We start from the raw sequence: 19,955 nt of genomic DNA, 5'->3' as shown, positions 1-19,955 counted from the left end.
TTCATTTAATCATCACAACAACCCTGGGAAGTAGGTGTTATAATTATCCCTATTTTACAGTTGAGGAAACTGAGGCAGATACTGGCTAACGGATGTGCCCAGGGTCACACAACTAGTAATTACCTAAGGCCAGATTTGAACTCAGTTCTGACTCCAGGTCTAGGGCTCTGTCCACTTCACTATCTAGCTGCCCCTAAATTTTAAAGGAGGCAAATTTGATCTCCTGTTTCACGGAGATTTGATGGGATGGGATACACTACTGGAATAAGGTGTTGTACCTTATTCAAATGAAACAGAAGAGTTAAAACATAACAGGGTTGGAGGACGAGATTGAAGGAGAGGTGAGGAGGTACAGAATAGCCCTGGGAACTGCCTGAACAAACTCAAGGGGGACCTCCAGGAATCAGAGGAGGAAAAGGCATAGCAGAAACCACTGGGGGACCACTGATGGAGGCAGAAGCAGAACTCTACTGGCATCAAAGGGTGGTGCTGACCACTTGGACACATGCACCCTCTGTATGCTCTCTTGGTCAGGTTATCTGGAGTGGGTTTTGCTCTGTTCTGGGAGGTACATTTTACAAATAACACTAATAAACTGAAGAACATTTAGGAAAGGGTGACCAGAATGGTCAAAGGCCTGGAAATCAAATTGTAATTGTTGTAGTAACTGAGGATGTTTAGTCCAGAGTAGAGAATTAGAGAAGGCCTGATAATCACCTTTAAGTATTTGAAGAAATGTCATGTTGAGGCAGCATGACACAGTCCAGTGAGGGTAGGGAACCTGTGGCCTCAAGGCCATAGGTGGCCTTCTAGGTCCTCAACCGCAGCCCTTTGACTGACTCCAAACTTCATAGAGCAAATCCCCTTAATAAAAGGATTTGTTCCATAAAACATGGACTCAGTCAAAAGGTCATACCCAAGGACCTAGAGGGCCATATGGCCCCATCCCTGGTTCATAGAGATCTGGTCTTGAAAACAGGAAGGTCTAGGTTCAAGTCCTGCTTCAGATGAATAATGGCTGTGTGATCCTGACTAAGTCACTTTCATCTCTGTGCTCTAGACCAGAGATACCAAACATTCCTCAGAGTGCTGTTGTACTAGATTAATATATAATTGAGAAATACTTAACAAAACAAATAAAAATACAGTGGAACATAGATAATGTAAATATGTGGTTTTCTAAGTCAATATGCATCCACAGGGACTGTTATGTAAGATTTAATGGCCTCTGTGTCTATTTGAGTTTGACACCACTGCTGCAGGCAAATCCTCACTGGTAAGGGGAAAGGAGTTTCTTCATTTGTGAGTTCCCTGTACCAATTAAATCACAGGTCCAGTTCCAATCTCTATCCATGTGGAAATGAGTTTAGACTTTTCCTGTTGGCCCCAAAGGAGAAAACCTAGAACAACTGATGGAAGTGAAAGAAAGATTACAACACAATGTGAGGACAGATTAGGACAGCTAAGTTATACAGTAGATACAGTACTCAGCCTGTAGTCAGGGAGACTCGAGTTCAAATCTGGCCTCAGACACTTCCTAGCTGTGTGACCTTGCATAAGTCACTTAATCCTGTTGGCCTCAGTTTTCTCATCTATAAAATGAGCTGGAGAAGGAAATGGCAAACCACTGAAGTATCTGCCAAGAAAACACCAAATGGAGTCATGAAGAGTTGGACATGATTGAAAATGACTGAACAGCAAAAAGAAAGACTCAGTAACAACTGGTGTTCCCCAATGGACTGGGCTGTCAGGAAGATATTAAGTACTCCTTCAGGAGAGGTCTTCAATTCAAGCAAAGGCTGGATAACCACTTACTGAATATATCATCCAAGAGATTCTTGGAAAGATCCAGGTTGGTCTAGATAGGTCTTTTGCCACTCTGAGATTCCATGAGTTTGGGTTACTGTTTTTTCTCAGGACTGATGAGCTTTTCAATTTTCACTTTCTAATTAGGCTCTGGGCAGGGAAAATAAATCAGATTTTCAGAGTTCATAATCAAGGTTGAGGTTTGGATTAATGAAGTGTTATCGAAAACTACATTTACAAAAATGGAGGTTTGGAAAAAACCATTGATTTTTCATCAACAATTTTCTCAAAAGGTTCTTGTAAGACAAAGGAGAAGAAAGGGAAAACAGACATCATTCACTTGTAAGCTGTAAAATGAAAATAAAATATCAGCTGCTCAGTCACCGAGCTAGTCACAGAAATCTTTTATCTTAGAGAACCATCTTCTCATTAATCGGAACCCAGACACAGTTAGTGTACCGGCTCAGGTAACAAAGAACTACATGTGGCCACATCAGCAGCAATCAGACTGAGGTGATAGAACTTGGCAGTCACAGAGTGACCTCTTTCAGTCTTATGGAGAACATCTCTAATGTGGCCTGGGATACATTTTCTGTTAGCATGGCCTCGGAAACCACTGCAAAAAGTCTTTAGGAATGAAGAAGGCAGAAGCAGAGCTGGCCCTGGCTGACTTTCTTTTCCAATGTGCTTGTTCTTTCTTTGTTGAAAGGTATGACTAGTTGCTGCTTTTATATTCAGAAGTTATATTAAGATTGGATTCACCTTGGAGTTTCAGGATAGAACCAGAGGTCATATTCCACCCACCCCATTCAAAACTGTTAATGGCCCAAGGGAAAGCAAAAATATTTTCTGTAAGAAACTCAATCAGGTCCTATTGTACATGACTGGATTCCTTAACATGACTCTGACTTTTATCCCCATTGTCTCTGTTCTAATACTGTCACATATTAATTCCTCTTCTCAAACTGATCCCTGCCAGTTTCTCTTAGTCTATTCAAATCATTTTTCCTTTGCAAATCTCTACAGTAACTTAGTATTTACAAATCACTTTACATATATTATCCACAACTACCTTGGGAGGTAGGTATTACAGGTATTATTACAAACTGTGTTGCTGTTCAGTCATATTCAACTCTTCATAACCCCATTCGGGATGTTCTTGGCAGAGATACTGCAGTGGTTTGCCATTGCCTTCTCCAGTTCATTTTTATAGCGGAGGAAACTGAAGCAAACAGGGTCACTAAATGACTTTCTCAGGGTCACGCAGCTAAGTATCTGAAACCAGATTTGAAGCTGAGTCTTCCTGAATCCAAGCCCAGCACTGTATCTACTATACCACCAAAGTCCAGTGATCTTTCTGCTACAACATGCTAGCTCTCAAAATAGAATTACTGAGGGAAAATAAAAGGTAAAGAGTTTTCTCTATCATATGGGATCAGAAGACACCTGAAAGTAGTTTCCTCTTTGAATGACAGTCTACCTTTGGATTCCAATCCTTAGAACAGTAAATAATCATAAGCTCAATCATAGAAACATAGATCTAGAACTGAAAAGGACCTTAGAGACAATCTAATCCAATCCCCTCATCGTACAGTTGATTAAACTGAGGTCCAAGGAAGCAAAGTGACTCATTCATGCTCACACAGGTAGATAAGTGTCAAAAGCAGGATTTGAACTCAGATGCTCTGATTTCTTCAAACTATGCTTCACTGCTTCCTTCTGGTAGGTTTTTGTTCCTCTCTTTTTAATTCTCTCTTAATTCCTTGACATCCCCATCTTAGTAATAGAACATAGTGACCCCTACCAGATTTTCCTTAGTTTGGATCTTGAGACAATATCTCCCTTTGCATTCCCCCATCCCTTTTTAAAAAGTCAATCTGGTTTCTTCTATTTTTAGGTCTTCACTCTCCCAGGAAGCAGCATTGTCCAGCTGCTTAATTGAGCATTGAAGGACCTCTTAGAGATAGGATCATTATCATATCACTGAGTCCCACAATCCCAGAAGTCATCTACCCCAAGTCCTTAGAATTACATGACACTCCACCTGAGTCAGCTTTCGGTATAAAAATATCACATACTACATCTATAATACAATGCTTCTCTCTTTCTAATCTAAATACCCTTGAAAATCCAGGAGGTTTTTTCTTCACAATATAACATATATACTCCTTGGCATGAGTCAAATGATCAATAATCATGATGTGATCATACCTCCAGGCATTCTGGGTGATTTGTGGCAAACAGCTTCCAGTCCTCCAGGGTGTAATGCTTATGAATTGCTGTGAACATGGCATGCTGGGAATGAAAACAACATCATTAGGGTTAGAAGCCAAGTCAGCCCATTTTCCTCCCATCCATATGGCAGTTATTATCTTACAACCTCAAAGTATCCGTTTTCCTGACACTTACATGTACCTTGCTTTGAATATGCTCCCAGCAGGTAATGGCTAAGGTGTTCAGATAAGTAATGACACTCACAAAATCATGCTTACAATTTTGTCCAGATTGGAAAGCACCTGCAATGACATTAGCATCTGTAACTGGGCCAGTAAGGCCTTGCCATGAGTGGGGTGAGAGAGTCCTCAGATATGTTACGTACCCTGCTCAGAACTCCATGTCACCACTGTGAATGGCTACCAGAATCATCCCTGTCAAGGGAACTTTGAATTGTGTTCCTAAATCATGCTCATGGTTCAGGCAGGGCTGCACCAAGACAAAGCATTAACTGTTTTTTTTTTCCCTGGTAGCCGATTCCAATGCTGGTTCTCAAACTTAATCTAACCTGAGATAGTTGAGTACTGAGGCAGTATGGTGGGATAGTAAGAGCTCTGTAGAGGCCAGGAGGCCTTAGGAAGTGGAAAAGGCACTGAAGAAAACCAAGGTGGGAAAGAATGATTGGACACAAAAAAGAGGTCTATCCCAGGGGGGACAATTTTGAGGGCATGGAGGTATATAAAAGAGTGGAGAACTCCAACGGCATCTCAAGAATAAAGGACCATCTTTTTAATATTGGTATTTTTCCAGTGGTTTTGCATGGATATAAGATTGGAGTGTAAGCTCTTCAGGGATTGTCTTTTGCCTCTTTTTATATCCTTAGCCCTTAGCACAGTTACTGGCACACAGTAGCTACTTAATAAATGTTAATTGAATTGACCAAGACAGAGAATACTCTTTGAGAACTGAAACTGAAGGTCAAAAGGGTAATGGAGGCCCACAAGGTTGGTGTGAGCAGGCTGCAACAAATTACCAAAAAAAAAAGGATGACACTGGCTAAAATGGAATAAAGGATATAATTAGAAGAAATGTATGACCCCTGCCCTGCCCAAAAAAAAGATATAGCCTGTTCACATCTTAAGAATGAGGGATAACCAAGAGAGAGTCTACTTGCTCCATTGGTAGCCACACAATGTCAAGAGAATGCAAGAAAGTCCCCCAGAACAACAGGTGGAACCCCAGTGATGAATTAACTGGAGGACTCATTCCATGGGTAGGTGTGGAGGGGTTATAATTTGCATTGCTGGAGGGCCCAGGTACATGGATGAGATGAATAACAATCAAATATTTACTAGGTACCTATGTAGGCACTCTGCTAGGCACCAGGAAAGAATGAAACTCCTTACTTGTAAGGAGCTTGTAGAAACTACATATGTAAACATGAACATCACAAATATAAAGTGAATAAATAAAAATACATTCAAAGTAGTTAAATAAAAGTTTGTTTAAATGGGGAAACTTGCTACATCTTAAAGAAAGAGAGGGACTCTATGAGGCAAAGGTAAGGAGGAAGTATATTCCAGGCAGTAGGGATGTCAAGTACAGAGATATAGAGATGGGAGATGGATTGTCATGTGTGAGGAAGAGATAGAAGGCCAGTTTGGCTAGACCACAGAGTGTGAGAGGGGAAATAACATCCAATGAAGCTGGAAAATAGATTGGGGCCAAGTTGTACAAGGCTTTAAGAACTAAAGAGAGTTTGTATTTTATCCTAAAGGAAACAGGAAACCACTGGAGCTGAGTGAAATTTGAGCTTAAGGAACATTATTATTAGGTTATATATCTGTTGGAGTATTAGACTATACAATTCTACATTCAGATTCCAAAATCCACTGCACAAGCATATGATATGGACTAGAGAGTATAATGAGAGAAAGACACAGGTTTTCATTGAGTAGAAATTCAAAGAGTCACTTCCTTATCTGTAAAATTGGAAGGATGACCTAGGTGGAGAAGTGAACAGTGCACCAGGCACAGTCAAGAGGACCTGCGTTCAAATCCAGTTTCAGATAATTACTAGTTGTGTGTCCCTGGGCAAGTCAGTCAGATTCTGTCTGCCTAGCTTCCTCAAATGAAAAATGTGGATTACATATAATAGCACTCACCTTCAGGGTTGTTTTGAGGACCAAAGGAGACAATAATTGTAAAGTGTCAGCAGTGTTTGGCACATAATAAATGCTATATAAATGTTAGCTATTCACAATAATGATGATGATGGTGATGCTTGGCTTATTTACTTCACTTGTTTGTAGTGAAAAACTTGAAGCATTAAAGGATTTCAAGAAGCTCTTAGAGAACAGGGATTATTTTTTGCCTTTCTTTCTATCTCCAGAGCTTAGCAACATGTCTGGCACATAGTAGGTGCTTATTAAATGCTTGTTGACTTGACTTTATGAGACAATGAGAATACCCTATTACTGATCTCGAGATATTAATTTATGTGGGATGATTACCTATACAGGACATTGGATAGAAGGTTATGTTCAATAACATCTAAGGTCACTTGTGTGATTTTTATGATATGATTCCTACTCCATTTGCTAAATATGGACATTGTTCAAAATATTTTCATCATAATTACAAGTCTCAGTAACTCCTGGGACTAGACTAACTGCCTTCATGAGAAACACCCTTCTTTTAAGCTAAATGTTTTTCTTTTCCCCCTTTTCATCAAAATAGATTCACAACCATTACCTGTAACTCTCAAGGCCTACTATGTGCAAAGCACTATGTTGTGTAGTAGGAAACCAAAGAAACAAAAGACAAGTTTTTCAAGGGATGCATAATTGTTCTAATTCAAGATGATGGTAAATAAGTTGAATAGGAGAGGCATTTCCTGGAAACGGGTAGGGTGGAGTGGAGTGGGGTGGCAAGTCTGTCCTTCATCCTAATTTGATATTTCAAGTTCAAGATAAAAAGGGGTGAAAAATTACAAGACCAGAAGAAATAATTTTATACCATTATCAAAATGTTTTTTAAAAGACAGATTTATTTTGAGTGCAACTAAAAAGCCCAGGCTTTAAATCTTGACATCATAACTCTTCTCTTTAGCACCAACCAGGCAATTTAGCTTCTTAATACTTCAAGCTCCTCAAACTAGCTTTTATGAAACATGGGTTGGGAAAGAAAGGATGCTGATGTATGGTTCCCCACTGAATATATCATCTTTATTTTTATTTGATTGTATTGAGTAAAGAGTTGATCTCACTAAAGTTCCTGAGGAGGACTTAAGCATAAGAACCATCATGGCTAATGGTATGGTACTGCTCTATTTCCCCAAAAGAAAGAAGGTAAATCTTTTTTTTCTCCTCCCATCATTGCTGCATCCACAGCCACCTGATCAAGCACTCATAGGATCTCATCTCAACCTGCAAACACCCAGAGGGCAACTTTCCAGTTCACAACTACTGGAAGAGAAGAAAGAGAAAGATCCTTCCTCCCCCAACAAATTACCTGAGTCATCACCACTGCCATCTCGAATGTACCAACTGTATCCATATTGGACACAATGACAGGGATTCCCGAATAGGTCTGCTTGGAGTTGCGAAATGTGTAGCTGCATTTAAGATCTACCTATTGAAAAAAAATGGAAAGGTAAGTGAGTTCTCCATGTCCTCTTTGGGCTTCCCATGTGGCTGGTTCAGGGCATGAAGGATTTAGTGGAGATGAAGAACATGGCTCAGTGAATCCATTCTGGTGTTAGGAGACTGGTTTTCCACAGAGTAATAAAGCATGTTCTTTGTATATCACCAAGGACAAAAGGCAACAGGTGATATGCAAGTTAAATGCGGAAATCTGTTGGGTGAGTCTGCTACAATTATTTCTTTGCAAGACTCAAGGAACAAAAATGAAGTTCTGTCACCAAAGTTCCTAATTACAGGTATTAAGGCCTTTTACTATTAGGTACTTTTCCCCCTAACTTCCCAAATCTAGCCTTACTTAGTGGTTCATGTTCTTCATTTCAGCTCTGAAAGCTCATCTGTTGCCCTTCCCCACTCTCTACATTGCCGAAATCATTCTGCACTAAAATTTTCCTCACCAACTTCTTTACCAAACCTCTTTTGCAACTGGTTCAATTTCAAAATCACTTCCTTCATAGCTAGCCTTATCCAGAACCAGACCTTTAAATCACTCTTTTTCATCATCTCCACGTAATCTATCTTTTATCTTTTCTAGCTCCTCTTCTGCTTCACTCTTATGAGTCCATCTCTACACAGCTATGGTTGGTCCCATAAGTAAGTCAAAGATCTGAATGCTTATATTTATTGTCACCCCTTTGGATTTCACGATGCTAAAGAGGAGGGATATTACTTCTATGGAATTTTGAGGTCACATGATAGGGAGCCACTGTCTAACTCTGAGATCAAGAACCTCCAGTATGACTGACAGAGTAGTGAATTGTGATCAAACCAAGGGTACACTGGAGCCATCTCAGACTTGCTCATTAGGGCAAACTATTAAATTTTCAGTGTGAGCATTTAAACCTTGGAAGGAAAAAGCTACCAATTAGGGCTTGATTGTTTTATTGATTATATATAGACTTAAGAAATGGAGACAATATTAATAATATAGATTAAATGTTGGGGTTTCAGCAAAGCGTAGGCTTTTTGCTTTGGTTTGGTTTTGGGGGTTTTTTGGAAAGCCACTTGTTAAATATTTACCAGCACCCAACTCAGCCAAACACTCACAAACAATTGGTCAACCCACGATTCCTGATTAAAAACTAAACATCTGCAGCTCTTTTCAAATAGCACCTAGACGCCATGCTGAAGATACCAAGTTTGAAATGCTGGAACAAATTCAAGGGTAGTTCTACTGCTTTCACAGAGCCTTGGAAGTAAGTCTATAATAATCCTGTAGTTCTTAATTAAATCAAGAGCATCCATTTTCTTTTATTTTTAATTTTCTTTTTAACTCAATTTATTTTTATTTTCAATTCCTAATTAATCCCTTCCCTTCATACCATCCCATATCCACTGAAAAGAAATACAATACCTATCACACAAAGTCATGTAAGACATTTCTGCATTAGCCATGTTCCAGAAAAAAATGATAAAGAAAAAAATAGAAGAATTATGATTCAATCTATGATCTAAGTCCAGAAATTCTCTATCTGGAGGTAAATAGCATTTTTCATCATGAGTCCTCTGGAATTGTGTTTACAGTATTGCTGTTAACGTGTAAATTGTTCTCCTGGTTTCCGCTCATTTCACTTTGCTTCAATTCATGTAAGTCCTCCTAGGCTTTTCTGAAGATATATCCTTCATCATTTCTTATAGCACAATAGTATTCTATCACATTCATATACCACAACTTGTTTAGTTCCCCATACCTCAGTTGATTAGTAAGAGTATTCATTTTTTAGCAATGCACACTTTGAGGCTTTTTGTCCTTTCCACTGACCTCTCCCTTTCATTTGAAGGTAATTTCATGTTTCAAGATCAACAGAAAAAGTTGTGGACTATCTCAGACCAATGTGTGTTTGTCCTTTGTTGCCGAAGAAGACCATGCTATCCAACAAATAATGACATGACTTGCACTTGACTTTGAATGAGGGAGGGCTGTGCAGGTCACCAGCCTCACTTCTCCAGAGCCATCTGATCTCAGACCAATAATCTCTTAATGAATGTTGAGAGCAGTAATGGCATACCTATTTCTGTAACCAAAATCTGTTCAATGAAAAGAGAGATACACTTAGATGAGAGAGTGTCTTACTATGGAGGTGGCCAGTCTAACCACATAAATTATTGGTCCCTTCTTATTAGAATGAAAAGATTTTTAGACAGTGTCCATTCTAACCGCCTGCCTGGTTTCTTCACATCAAACTCATTCCTTTTCAGAATGAATAATGCGATATTTAACACATACCAATAGGTCAAAAACAGCAACAATCAATGAAAAGGAATAAGACCCCATAGTTCCATAAGCATTTGACAGCTCATCTCCTCCCTCTTCAGTCTTGGTTCTACTTCCATGAGATAATTTTTGAGATACAGCTAAGAAGCAGGTTAGCTATAACCCGCACCAAGAATGGGTCTGCCATTTGGTTGTCCTGGCCTAAATAACCAGTATTTCAAAAACTAAATTTACAATTAGACTTTCAGGATGCATGTAGTTCGACTCATGCTGTGTACTCTAGTGAGATCATAGGAAGTTTTGCTCTGGCAATCCAACAGCTATTAGCAACATATAAAAGCTAGAATTAGCCATGGAAAATACAAGCCCTGATAATTCCCAGACCTTTATATAAAATGAATTCTTTGCTTCTTGGAGAATCATTCTATTACGTGTTTACCAAGAATCTGAATCTGTGTGATCAACCTCCATTCCAAAGTAGTGTAATGGCTAGGTTACCGGACTCAGAATTAGGATGACCAGAGTTCAAGTCTGGCCTTAGGTGCTCCTTATTTGTGGTGGTTCAGTTGTTTTTCAGTAGGTGCCTGACTTTTCATGACCCATTTGGGGTTTTCTTGGCAGAGATATTGGAGTGGTTTGCCATTGACTTCTCCAGCTCATTTTACAGATGAGGAAACTGAGGCAAACAAGGTTAAGTGACTTGCCCAACGTCACATAGCTAGTAAGTGTCTGAGGCTAGATTTGAACTTAGGAAGATGAGTATTCCTGACTCCAGGCCACGCACTCTACCCACTCTGCCACCTAACTACCCCAAATCTGGCCTTGGGCACTTACACAGTAGCTGTATAACCCTGGGTAGGACACTTCATCTTTCTCAGCCTCAGTTTTTTCTTTCATAATATTGGGATAATAATATCTGTAGGGCATGTCTTATTAGGTTGTTAACTGTAAGGATCAAATGAGATAATGCATTAATAGTGTCTTGCAATGTTCAAGCCACTTATAAATGTGGACAGAGTACTGGATTTGGAAGCAGAAAGATCTGAGTTCAAATGCGGCCTTAGCACTTACTGTGTGACTCTGAGCCTGTCATTTATCCTCTCTGCGTCTCAGTTTCCTCAACTGTCAAATGGGGATAACAAGAGCACCCATCACCCAGGGCTGTTTTGAAGATAAAACGAAATCACATTTGTGAAGTACTTTGCCAGCCTCATAGCAGTATATACATGCTAACTATTATTATTAGTTTGCTACACAGAGATGAACAATGAAAGAACGTACTTCCAAAGCATCAGTGGCATTTAAGAAACTATGCTGACATGTAATATGAAGTGGTCAGCCTCTGGTTGGAGCAGGCCCACAAGGCATATACACCCATGCTCCACATTCTAGCTATTAAGCCTGATTTACGCCCCTTAAGCAAGAACATAATCAACTCACTGCCTTAAGATCATTGTGGAGAAAAATGTTCACTCAAATAGCTCTGTGCCCAGTTCCTCAGCAGGAAAAGCCTGCTGAGATCCCATCTAACCCAGGTATTTGAATGAGATTCTGGTCTGGGATAGTGGAGGATTAAGTGACATTATCAGTTTAGAGAGCCCCCCTCCCCCAGGAAGTTATCCCCCTTAGGTCCCAAGATTGAGAAGGAATCTCTGGCAGTTGTGAGGCCCAACTAGAAGTTTAAAAAAAATCATAGGATCTTAGAGATGCAAACAGCTTTATGGTCCAACTCTCATTACACAGATTAGGACACTGAGGACCTCAGACACAAAATGACTTGACCTAAGTAATCTAGTAGGGTGCTAGTAAATATTCAACAATCCTCTTGATGAAAACAAATTTAGGCAAGACACACTTTTTACTTTAATCTGTATTATTAACACTTTTGTGTGTTCCCACCAAAAACTTAATAACTAAATTTAATAATCTAGCACATGCCTGCCTGATAGTGGTAGTGTAGCAGATACAGCACTGGGCCTGGAGTTAGGAAGTCTTGAGTTCAAAACCCAACCTCAGATACTACTAGCTGCGTGACACTAGGCAAGTCACCTAACTTCTGTTTGACTCAGTTTTTTCACCGGTAAAACATAAATATTAACAGCACTTATCTCACAGGGTTGTTAGGAGGATAAAATGAAATAATAATTGTACATTTGCCCAGTACTTGGTACACAGTAAGCATCATATAAATATTAGCTATTGTTGTGGTCATCAGAGCACTCTACCTTGCTGATATCTGTCCCAGCATAGATTAAGAAGGGACCTTACATGCCATCTAGTCAAACCCCCCACGTGGAAAATTTAAGTGATTTGCACTAGTTAAACAACCCTAGACCAATGCTGGGGTGAAAATTAATCCTCCAAAGGACTGTGATCTGGTCTCCCTGAGGCCTCCAGACCAGGGATAATTAGGATAAGACACTCAGGTCTGCTATCCATTAGAAGAGAGCACTCTTACTCCCAAGCTACTCTGATACAAGAGAACTGGTCAGTTTGTTACAACACCTCATGGAATCCAGATTTCCTAAATCACACAAGGAATGATATATTAGCAAGTATCACTTTGCTACTCCAAAGATGGAAAGCAAGAAGGATTGCACTCAGAAATGCAGGATAGGTTTTAAAATTTCAAGAGAAGGCTGGGCATGAATGAAATGGATACACCCTCACTCTGAGGTACTGAAGAGTTTGCTCAAATAAAATAGCAGCATCTGGATACATGTAGAAAAGGAAAGGTTTCTCGTCTCATCCCAGAAGACAGAACTATGAGTGGCACTTACTAGCCTTATGACCTTGTAAGAGTCACTCAACTTTCTTATTTCCTCACCTGTAAAATGAAGGGCTTGGACCTTCTGGCTCCTAGCCAAGGCCTGTCCTCCAGACTAAGGAGTTCCAGCCTGGGATCACCTTGTCCTGAGGTGGGCTTAGCCACACAGCTCTTTTCACTCTTTCACCCTGCAGCTCATCCTCCAAAAGGTTTCTCCTCCTCCTTATCCAGCTCCCCCTTATATTTTTGTCTTCCCCTATTAGAACATAAGCTCCACGAGAGTTAGAACCATCTTAGGGTTTGGGATTTTATTGGATTTTTGTATTCCCAACAATGAACAAAACGGCTGGCACTCAGTAAGCACTTAAAAAATGCTTTATCAATCTAATTTTTTTGATGCACAGAGGAAAATTTAGGCTTAACAGAAGGAAAACTTTTCCTTCCCATTAGTACCATACAAAAGTGGAATAGGCTGCCTTAGGAAGTAGCCATTTCTACCTGGTGGAAAGGGGGCTGAGAAGGATGGGATTTGGACCCAGAAGGAATGGATTCAAATTTTTGCTCTGCTACTTACCATCTGTGTGACCTTGAATAAGTCACCTAACCTCTGTGGGCCTCAGTTTTCTCATCAGTAATATGAGATGGTTGGGTTAAATGTTCTCTAAGGACCTTTCCATCATCCTGTGATCCTTATTAGAGGCCTTGCAAAGAAGCCTAGATTACACCGTATGAGAGATGTTTCAGCTAAGAGACTTTTGACCCTTCCCAGTTCTGAATTTCTTGATTCAGCTGTATTGATACCACAGTAATATTTTTATTGGGAGGCCAAGGACAAGGCAAGGGCAGGAAAGGAAATCACCAACAGGCTTGTCTAGGCACTAAGTGGTCCAGTCATTTGCAACGTTTGGGGTTTTGCGAACAGGCAACACCTGTTATATCCTAGCAATCACGCTTGGAATTTGTTACAAACTATATCCCCAGGGGCCTGAGCCAGCCAGAAGCCTGAGAGTGCCTGACCAAATCAGATGATTTTGTGTTCCCTCTGCCTTGTCCTCTGTAACAATGCCTCCTGCCCCATCATCAGGGCTAGCTCCCAGCAAGTTTATTGTGTAATAAACTGTTTTTCTTTAGTTTTCCATTAATATCCCTCAGGGCCACCTTCAGTGCCCCAACACTCTCTCCTTTTCTCTACTATCCAGTAAAATATCTAATTTTGGTTATTTTCACCCCAATATTTACATGTAACAGGCTCCTAAATAAGTGATGAATGACCTTCCAGAGGTATGATGTTACATCTCCTATCCCCATGTTCATTCATTTTGAACCTGATCTGAATTGTGAAATGCAAAAATATTTTGTCCTTTAAAGGAATGTCAGGCCTCAGCCGGGAGATGGATGAGGCTTCTGAAGAGCCTGGGGGGAGTACAGAAATTTCCCTGAACCCCTGAAATCTTATCATGCAAGCCACTGCTAGCCCTGCTTATCTCACCAAAGTCTTTTCCATTCCTGGCTCTATGGAAAGAACCAGGAAGGAAAGGAAGGACTAAGCTTCTGCTAGCTAGAGCAGTGAGAGTTAATTCTAGACCAGCCTCTTCCTGTACCACACTGCACCGCACCCCAGCCAACCAGCTAGCCCTGCTATTCCACAAAGGTGACTTTACTGTTCATTCATGGGCAAAAGCACAAAGCTGCCCCAGTTCAGTTAGGATCAGACTCCCTGGATGGCAGTACCAGGTACCATCAAGTCATGCTAGGCCGTAGACAACAGACTAGGCAGGTATGTGTCCTTGCCTCAGAGCTTCAGGTTTCTGTATTTGCAACTGTGATGCAGCAGTGACTTGGCTCTGGCTTGTTCAGTTTACTCCTATACCTCTAGCCTCAGTGATGGTGTCCAATTTCCTAAGCTACTATTGTCGCTTGGACAAGGCTGGGCCACCACCATTATACACAAAGAATAAGTTAACCTGTCTATTCCTTGACCTCTCCCCTCCCCCCAGCAGGCTACCATACCAACCATCCACCCTCTTCAACTTCTTTCCCCTGTAGGCCATTTACGATGCAGGGTGCCAACTGCTCAGAAAGCCTTCATTCCATCCCAAGAAGAAAGGTCAAAAAGTACAACCACCTGCTGGGATCTTCCCCTGCCCCCAACATTTTCCTCCCACTTTTAACTCGGGCTGGAACAGCAGCAGGCTTGCCCAATTCCTGGGTGTTATATTTAGAATGAAAATACACCTCCCCGCCCCCCACCCCCCAGAAGGAAAAAGAGCCCCCTACCAGGGCCACCAGCTCCACAGGCAATCGGAATATATCTGGAGCTCCTTCTCAAAGACATTCCCAAAGTCAGAAGACTCCAGGGATTCCCAAAGTGTGAAAAGGCAAAAGCAGCTTTCAATACTGAGAACAGAAGCAAAGCTCAAAGGTGGTTTGGCATCCCTTGTGCCCCCCACCCCCTCCCACCCCTAAAACACACAGACACACAGACACACAGACACACAGACACACAGACACACACACACACACACAAACACAAACACACACTCCATACGGTCCGGCCCGGGGCACCTTGACAAACAGCTCTTCCTCTGATCGCCCGTGGCCGGGCGCTGCCTCCCAGCTTCCCCCCACCCCACCCTCTCCCTTCATCTCCCTCTGCCCCGGCCGCATTCTCCTGCCCTGCCGCGGGCACAGCCGACCTTGGCCGCCCGTGCCCAGGGCAGGGGCGCAGCGGGAAGCTCGGGAGTCCCCGAGAGGAGAGCCACGCTACAGAACTCGGACGCGAGGTCTCAAGGAAAGGGAAAGAGAGGACGCGAACCCCCGAGCGGCGCGCGGCTCCGGGCTCGGCCCCCACCTCGGCTCGGCTCTTGAGGCTGCTCCGCTTGGGTCTGAGCAGGACATCCTTAAAGTCCAGCTTGAGGCCTGCGTCTACCCGGGGCATCGTGCGGGGTCCGCGGGAAGGGTCTCTCTCCCTGTCTCTGCCAACCTGTCCCTCGGCGGCCCTGGGGGCTGCGGGGCAGCGGCGGCTCCGGGGGCTGCCCTCCGGGGCAGGGGCGGCCGAGCGGTCGGGGCGGCCCGCCTGGGCTGCGGTCCGCGGTCCGCGGGGGTTCCCGGGAGGCTTTATTAGGACAGGGCTGTTTTTAGAAGCGGCTCCTGCAGAGCGCACGCCCGGCCGTTCGCGGGCTCCGGTTTCCTGCTCTCAGCTGCTGCCTCACTCTTCCTCCCTCCCTCCTCCGCCCGTCCCTCCGTCCCTCCCTCCCCTCCCCCGCCCCGCTCGGGTCCCGGTTCCCTCCAAACGGAGCGGGGTGTGAGCCAGGGCACTGCAGCACCGTGAGCGACAGCCCAGAGCGCGTCTGGAGAACAGGGCTGGGCCGGGATGCTAGTCCTGCGGGAGGCTCCAGGACGAGCTGTGGCCAAAGGCAAAGGCGTGAAGACCGCTCTGGCTGCCCCCGCCCCCGGCCCGGCCCGGCCCGGCCGACAGCACCCCTCCTCTCTGCCCCCCCGGCCCGGCCGACAGCACCCCTTCTCTCTGCCCCCCCCCCCCGCCCCGGCCGACAGCACCCCTCCTCTCTGTGTCCTGTCCCTCCGGTCCGGCCGACAGCACCCCTCCTCTCTGCCCCCCGGCCCGGCCGACAGCACCCCTCCTCTCTGCGTCCCGTCCCCCCGGCCCGGCCGACAGCACCCCTCCTCTCTGTGTCCCGTCCCCCCGGCCCGGCCGACAGCACCCCTCCTCTCTGTGTCCCGTCCCCCCGGCCCGGCCGACAGCACCCTCCTCTCTGTGTCCCGTCCCTCCGGTCCGGCCGACAGCACCCCTCCTCTCTGCCCCCCGGCCCGGCCGACAGCACCCCTCCTCTCTGCGTCCCCTCCCCCCGGCCCGGTCTTTCTGTCTTGGGCTATTTCTCTTTCTCTGTCTCAGCCTCACTTCCCTCTCCGCCTCCTCCCCTCCCCCATCTCTATTTCTTCCCCTTTCTGTCTCTGGCCAACTTTGCATGTCTCTCTGTCTGTCTGTCTCTTTCTCACTTCCTTCTCTGTCCCCCCTTGCTGTCTCTGCCTTCCTCCCTTTCTGTCTTTCTATCTCTCTGAGAGATGCACATATATGTATATATGCACATATATAACACATAGTTATAAATTGCATCTGTATATAGGCACAAACTGTTGCACTTTATATGCTGTTATATATTTTTCCTATTTAGGCTAAAAGAAGATGTACAAAACTCCTATTACTGCAAAAAATCTCTGTCTCTCTCCTCTTTCTTTCTCTCTCTTCCCTTCTCTGTGTCTCTCCCCATGTATATATGTATATGTGACATATATAGTAACAGTTATGGATTTACAAATACATAATTATCTGCACATACACACACATGGATACACTCTTGAAAGGGTAAACCCTTCCTTATCTTTCTCATTTTGCTTCCTGTTTCAGTTGACCAGCATGAGACTCTTGTTGAACACTTGGACATACATAATTTCACTCTGGCGTTGGATGTAAAGGTAAAGAAGCCTTCCACCATTCATGCCTATCCTCCAGAGATTTACATTGAGCTCAATTTCTCTGCTAGTGACTGAGCAGGGCCTCTCACATGTGAGAAAATCAAGTCCTAACACAGGGGTTCTTAACTTAGGGTCCATAGCTGTGGATAGATTGAGGGGGGGTGAAATTGGAAGGGAAAAATATATTTTTATTTCATTATAATTGGTTTTCTTTGTATTTTGTTTCATGCATTTTAAAACATTCACAGAAGGAGTCCATGATACAAACAAGATTAAGAATCATCTCTGTAAGGAGTCTGGAAGGAAGTGGGAGGGGGTTGAGGAATTCTCACTCCTCTAAGCAAATTATTAAGGGAATTTTTAAAATTCCATTTTGTTAATGATTAATGGTTCTGTCAAAAGATATAAACAGAAGAATTCAGGAAAGTGGTGAGTATAGATTCTGCATGTGAGGGCTTTCGATAATCCAAGTTTGGAATTTTCCAAGAACGTAGGGGTTTTGTTGTTTTTCAGTCATGTGGGACTCTGTGACCCCTTTTTGAGATCTTCTTGGCAAAGATACTGCAGTGGTTTCTATTTCCTGCTCTAGTTCATTTTACAGATGAGAAAACTGAGGCAAACAGGGTTAAGTGACTTACCCAGGGTCCCACAGCTTTGTGATCCCATTAGTAACCAGAAATAGATTCAATAAAGTCTTCCTGACTGAATAAAATACTACCAGTTCTCATGTATTAAATAAGGTGATTTGGCTAAAATTCCACTGAGGTTCCTTCTAGCCCTAGATTGATGATCCTATAATAAAGACACACAGTAGTAAATCGTATAACTGTTAGTGTAAATGCCAATCAATAATATTATGGAGCTAACATAACCCACTTGAGTTCCTTATCTTCTTTTCTGTTCTTTTTCTCTTCCTCTTCAGCCAAGGGAAGCAAAGGACAACATAATTCTTTCCAGTTTCCTGAATATTTAAGCATGTTTTCAAATTAACTGCCCAACATCTATCAGTGTTGACTTTAAGATAAAACAAACCTTTTAACTTTATAAAACTATGAACTGGAAGGGATCTTAAATGTTACCTATTCAAACCCCAGTATTTTACAGATGGGGAAATACACTCATTCAATGATTTTCCCATGTTTACACAACTTGTAAATAGGAATATGGAAACTCTAACTCCAAAGCTAATAAGTACTCTGACCTTTGTACCATGCTACTTCGAGGTGGTTTTTTTTTCAATTTTTAAAGAACCCAATAATAATCTTCTTTATGATATTTTGCTCTAGTAAGAAAGGCATAATGTAACTACAGCCTTGTATGAATATTAAATCAACATAGCCCTCCAAAATACAGCAAATGGACCCTGGGATTCCTCTATGCTAATGTAGCCCTTATATGCTAAGATAAGTATTTGATACTCTGCCAATGAAACCTCACTAAGATTTCTTAGTTCCCTCTTGTCCTTTCCCCCCCATATCATATTTCTCGTCTTAGTCACATCCACTCATTCTCTTCCTCCACCTCCTTCCACTACTGAAGTCTCATTGTGGCTTGGCAGTGACTATGGGTACTCAGCAGCTGTATCAGCAGAATACACATAGTAGCAGGTTCTACTAAATGGGAAAAAGGTTTAGTATCAGGCTTGGAGAAGGACTAGGTGTCTTTTGTATGAGGACCAACCTGGCTGAATTTGGAGAAATCCATCATCAGATGGTTGGCCACATTAAAAGAAAATTTTTAGCCACTGCAAGTGGAGTGAGGGCCAGAATAGATGAGAAAGAAAGGGAATGGACATTTTTTTAAGTACCTGGTTGGTTGTTGTCCTTCATGCTTGAATAGGAACAAAATGACATCATTATGTTAGGGTCAAGGTATAGTGGGTCTGACTGTGGCTGATCAGACCAAAACAAACTCAGAAAGCTCTACCACAAGTTTGGCACAAATAGTCCATATGAACATTGGGAGTAGAAATGTGTCTCAATTTGTGCATCTCTTGTTTCTTTTGAGCTACTGCAATTCCACTTTACTCAAAGAGCATAGAACCTTCTTTGATGTGTGCACACCACACTAGGCGGTTCAAAGACAGTCTCCTATTTCTCACAATCAATACCATAATTCTTTAGGGAGACTGTGGAGAATATCCTTGTATCACTTCTTCTGACCCCACTGTGAGCACTTGCCTTATGTGAGTTCTCTGAAATAGTCTTTTAGGTAAACATGTTTGGCATTTGAACAATGTGTCCACCCATCAGAGTTCTCTGTAAAAACAGTCTTTTAGGCAAACATACGTAAGTTTGGCATTTGAACAATGTGGTTAGCCCTTCAGAGCTGTAATCTCTGCAGTAGAGTTTGAATGCTTGACAGTTTAGCTCAAGAAAGCACCTCAGTGTCTGAGGTACCTTATCCTGCCAGGTGATCTTTAGAATCTTCCTAAGACAATTCAAATGGAATCGATTCCATTTCCTTGCACAATGCTGGTAGACTCTCCAGGTTTAGAGGCATAGAACAATGAAGTCAGCGTAATAGCTCCATAGACCTTCAGTTTGGTAGGCAGCCTAATACCTCTTCTCTCCCACACTTTCCTTAGGACCCTCCCAAATGCTGAGCTAGCTCTGATAATGTGTACTCAACCTCATCATCACTGTGTACATCTCTGCTGCCAAGGTAAATAGGGTTGTGATAACTTCCCTCAGAAAGCTGGGCAAATTCCCCCATTGATGTCACTAGACAGAATAGAATATTCAGAGGACAGAACGTG

The 19,955-nt window shown here is 42.7% G+C and overlaps 1 protein-coding gene across 4 annotated transcripts in view; it reads right to left on the bottom strand.

Annotated features, from left to right (window-relative positions):
• Positions 1 to 15,920, bottom strand: part of GMPR (guanosine monophosphate reductase) — a 92,207-nt gene extending 76,287 nt beyond the window's left edge. The window contains exons 1-3 of one of the 4 annotated variants that reach the window (XM_072603919.1): positions 15,555 to 15,920; positions 7,534 to 7,653; positions 4,018 to 4,101 (exon numbers count right to left, since the gene is read on the bottom strand). In XM_072603919.1, the coding sequence (XP_072460020.1) occupies positions 4,018 to 4,101; positions 7,534 to 7,653; positions 15,555 to 15,641 (291 nt within the window). In that variant the 5' untranslated portion in view covers positions 15,642 to 15,920. Of the gene's footprint in view, positions 1 to 4,017; positions 4,102 to 7,533; positions 7,654 to 13,277; positions 13,598 to 14,980; positions 15,067 to 15,554 lie in introns of those variants that run through there. The other 3 variants (XM_072603915.1, XM_072603918.1, XM_072603916.1) reach the window with 3 other exon arrangements.
• Positions 15,921 to 19,955: the final 4,035 nt, after the last annotated feature.

This window comes from Notamacropus eugenii, chromosome 4 (genome assembly GCF_028372415.1).
Source record: "Notamacropus eugenii isolate mMacEug1 chromosome 4, mMacEug1.pri_v2, whole genome shotgun sequence".
In the NCBI taxonomy this organism is placed as follows: domain Eukaryota; kingdom Metazoa; phylum Chordata; class Mammalia; order Diprotodontia; family Macropodidae; genus Notamacropus; species Notamacropus eugenii.
The sequence above is the reverse complement of the archived record's forward strand: the minus strand, read 5'-3'. Positions and strand labels throughout refer to the sequence as shown.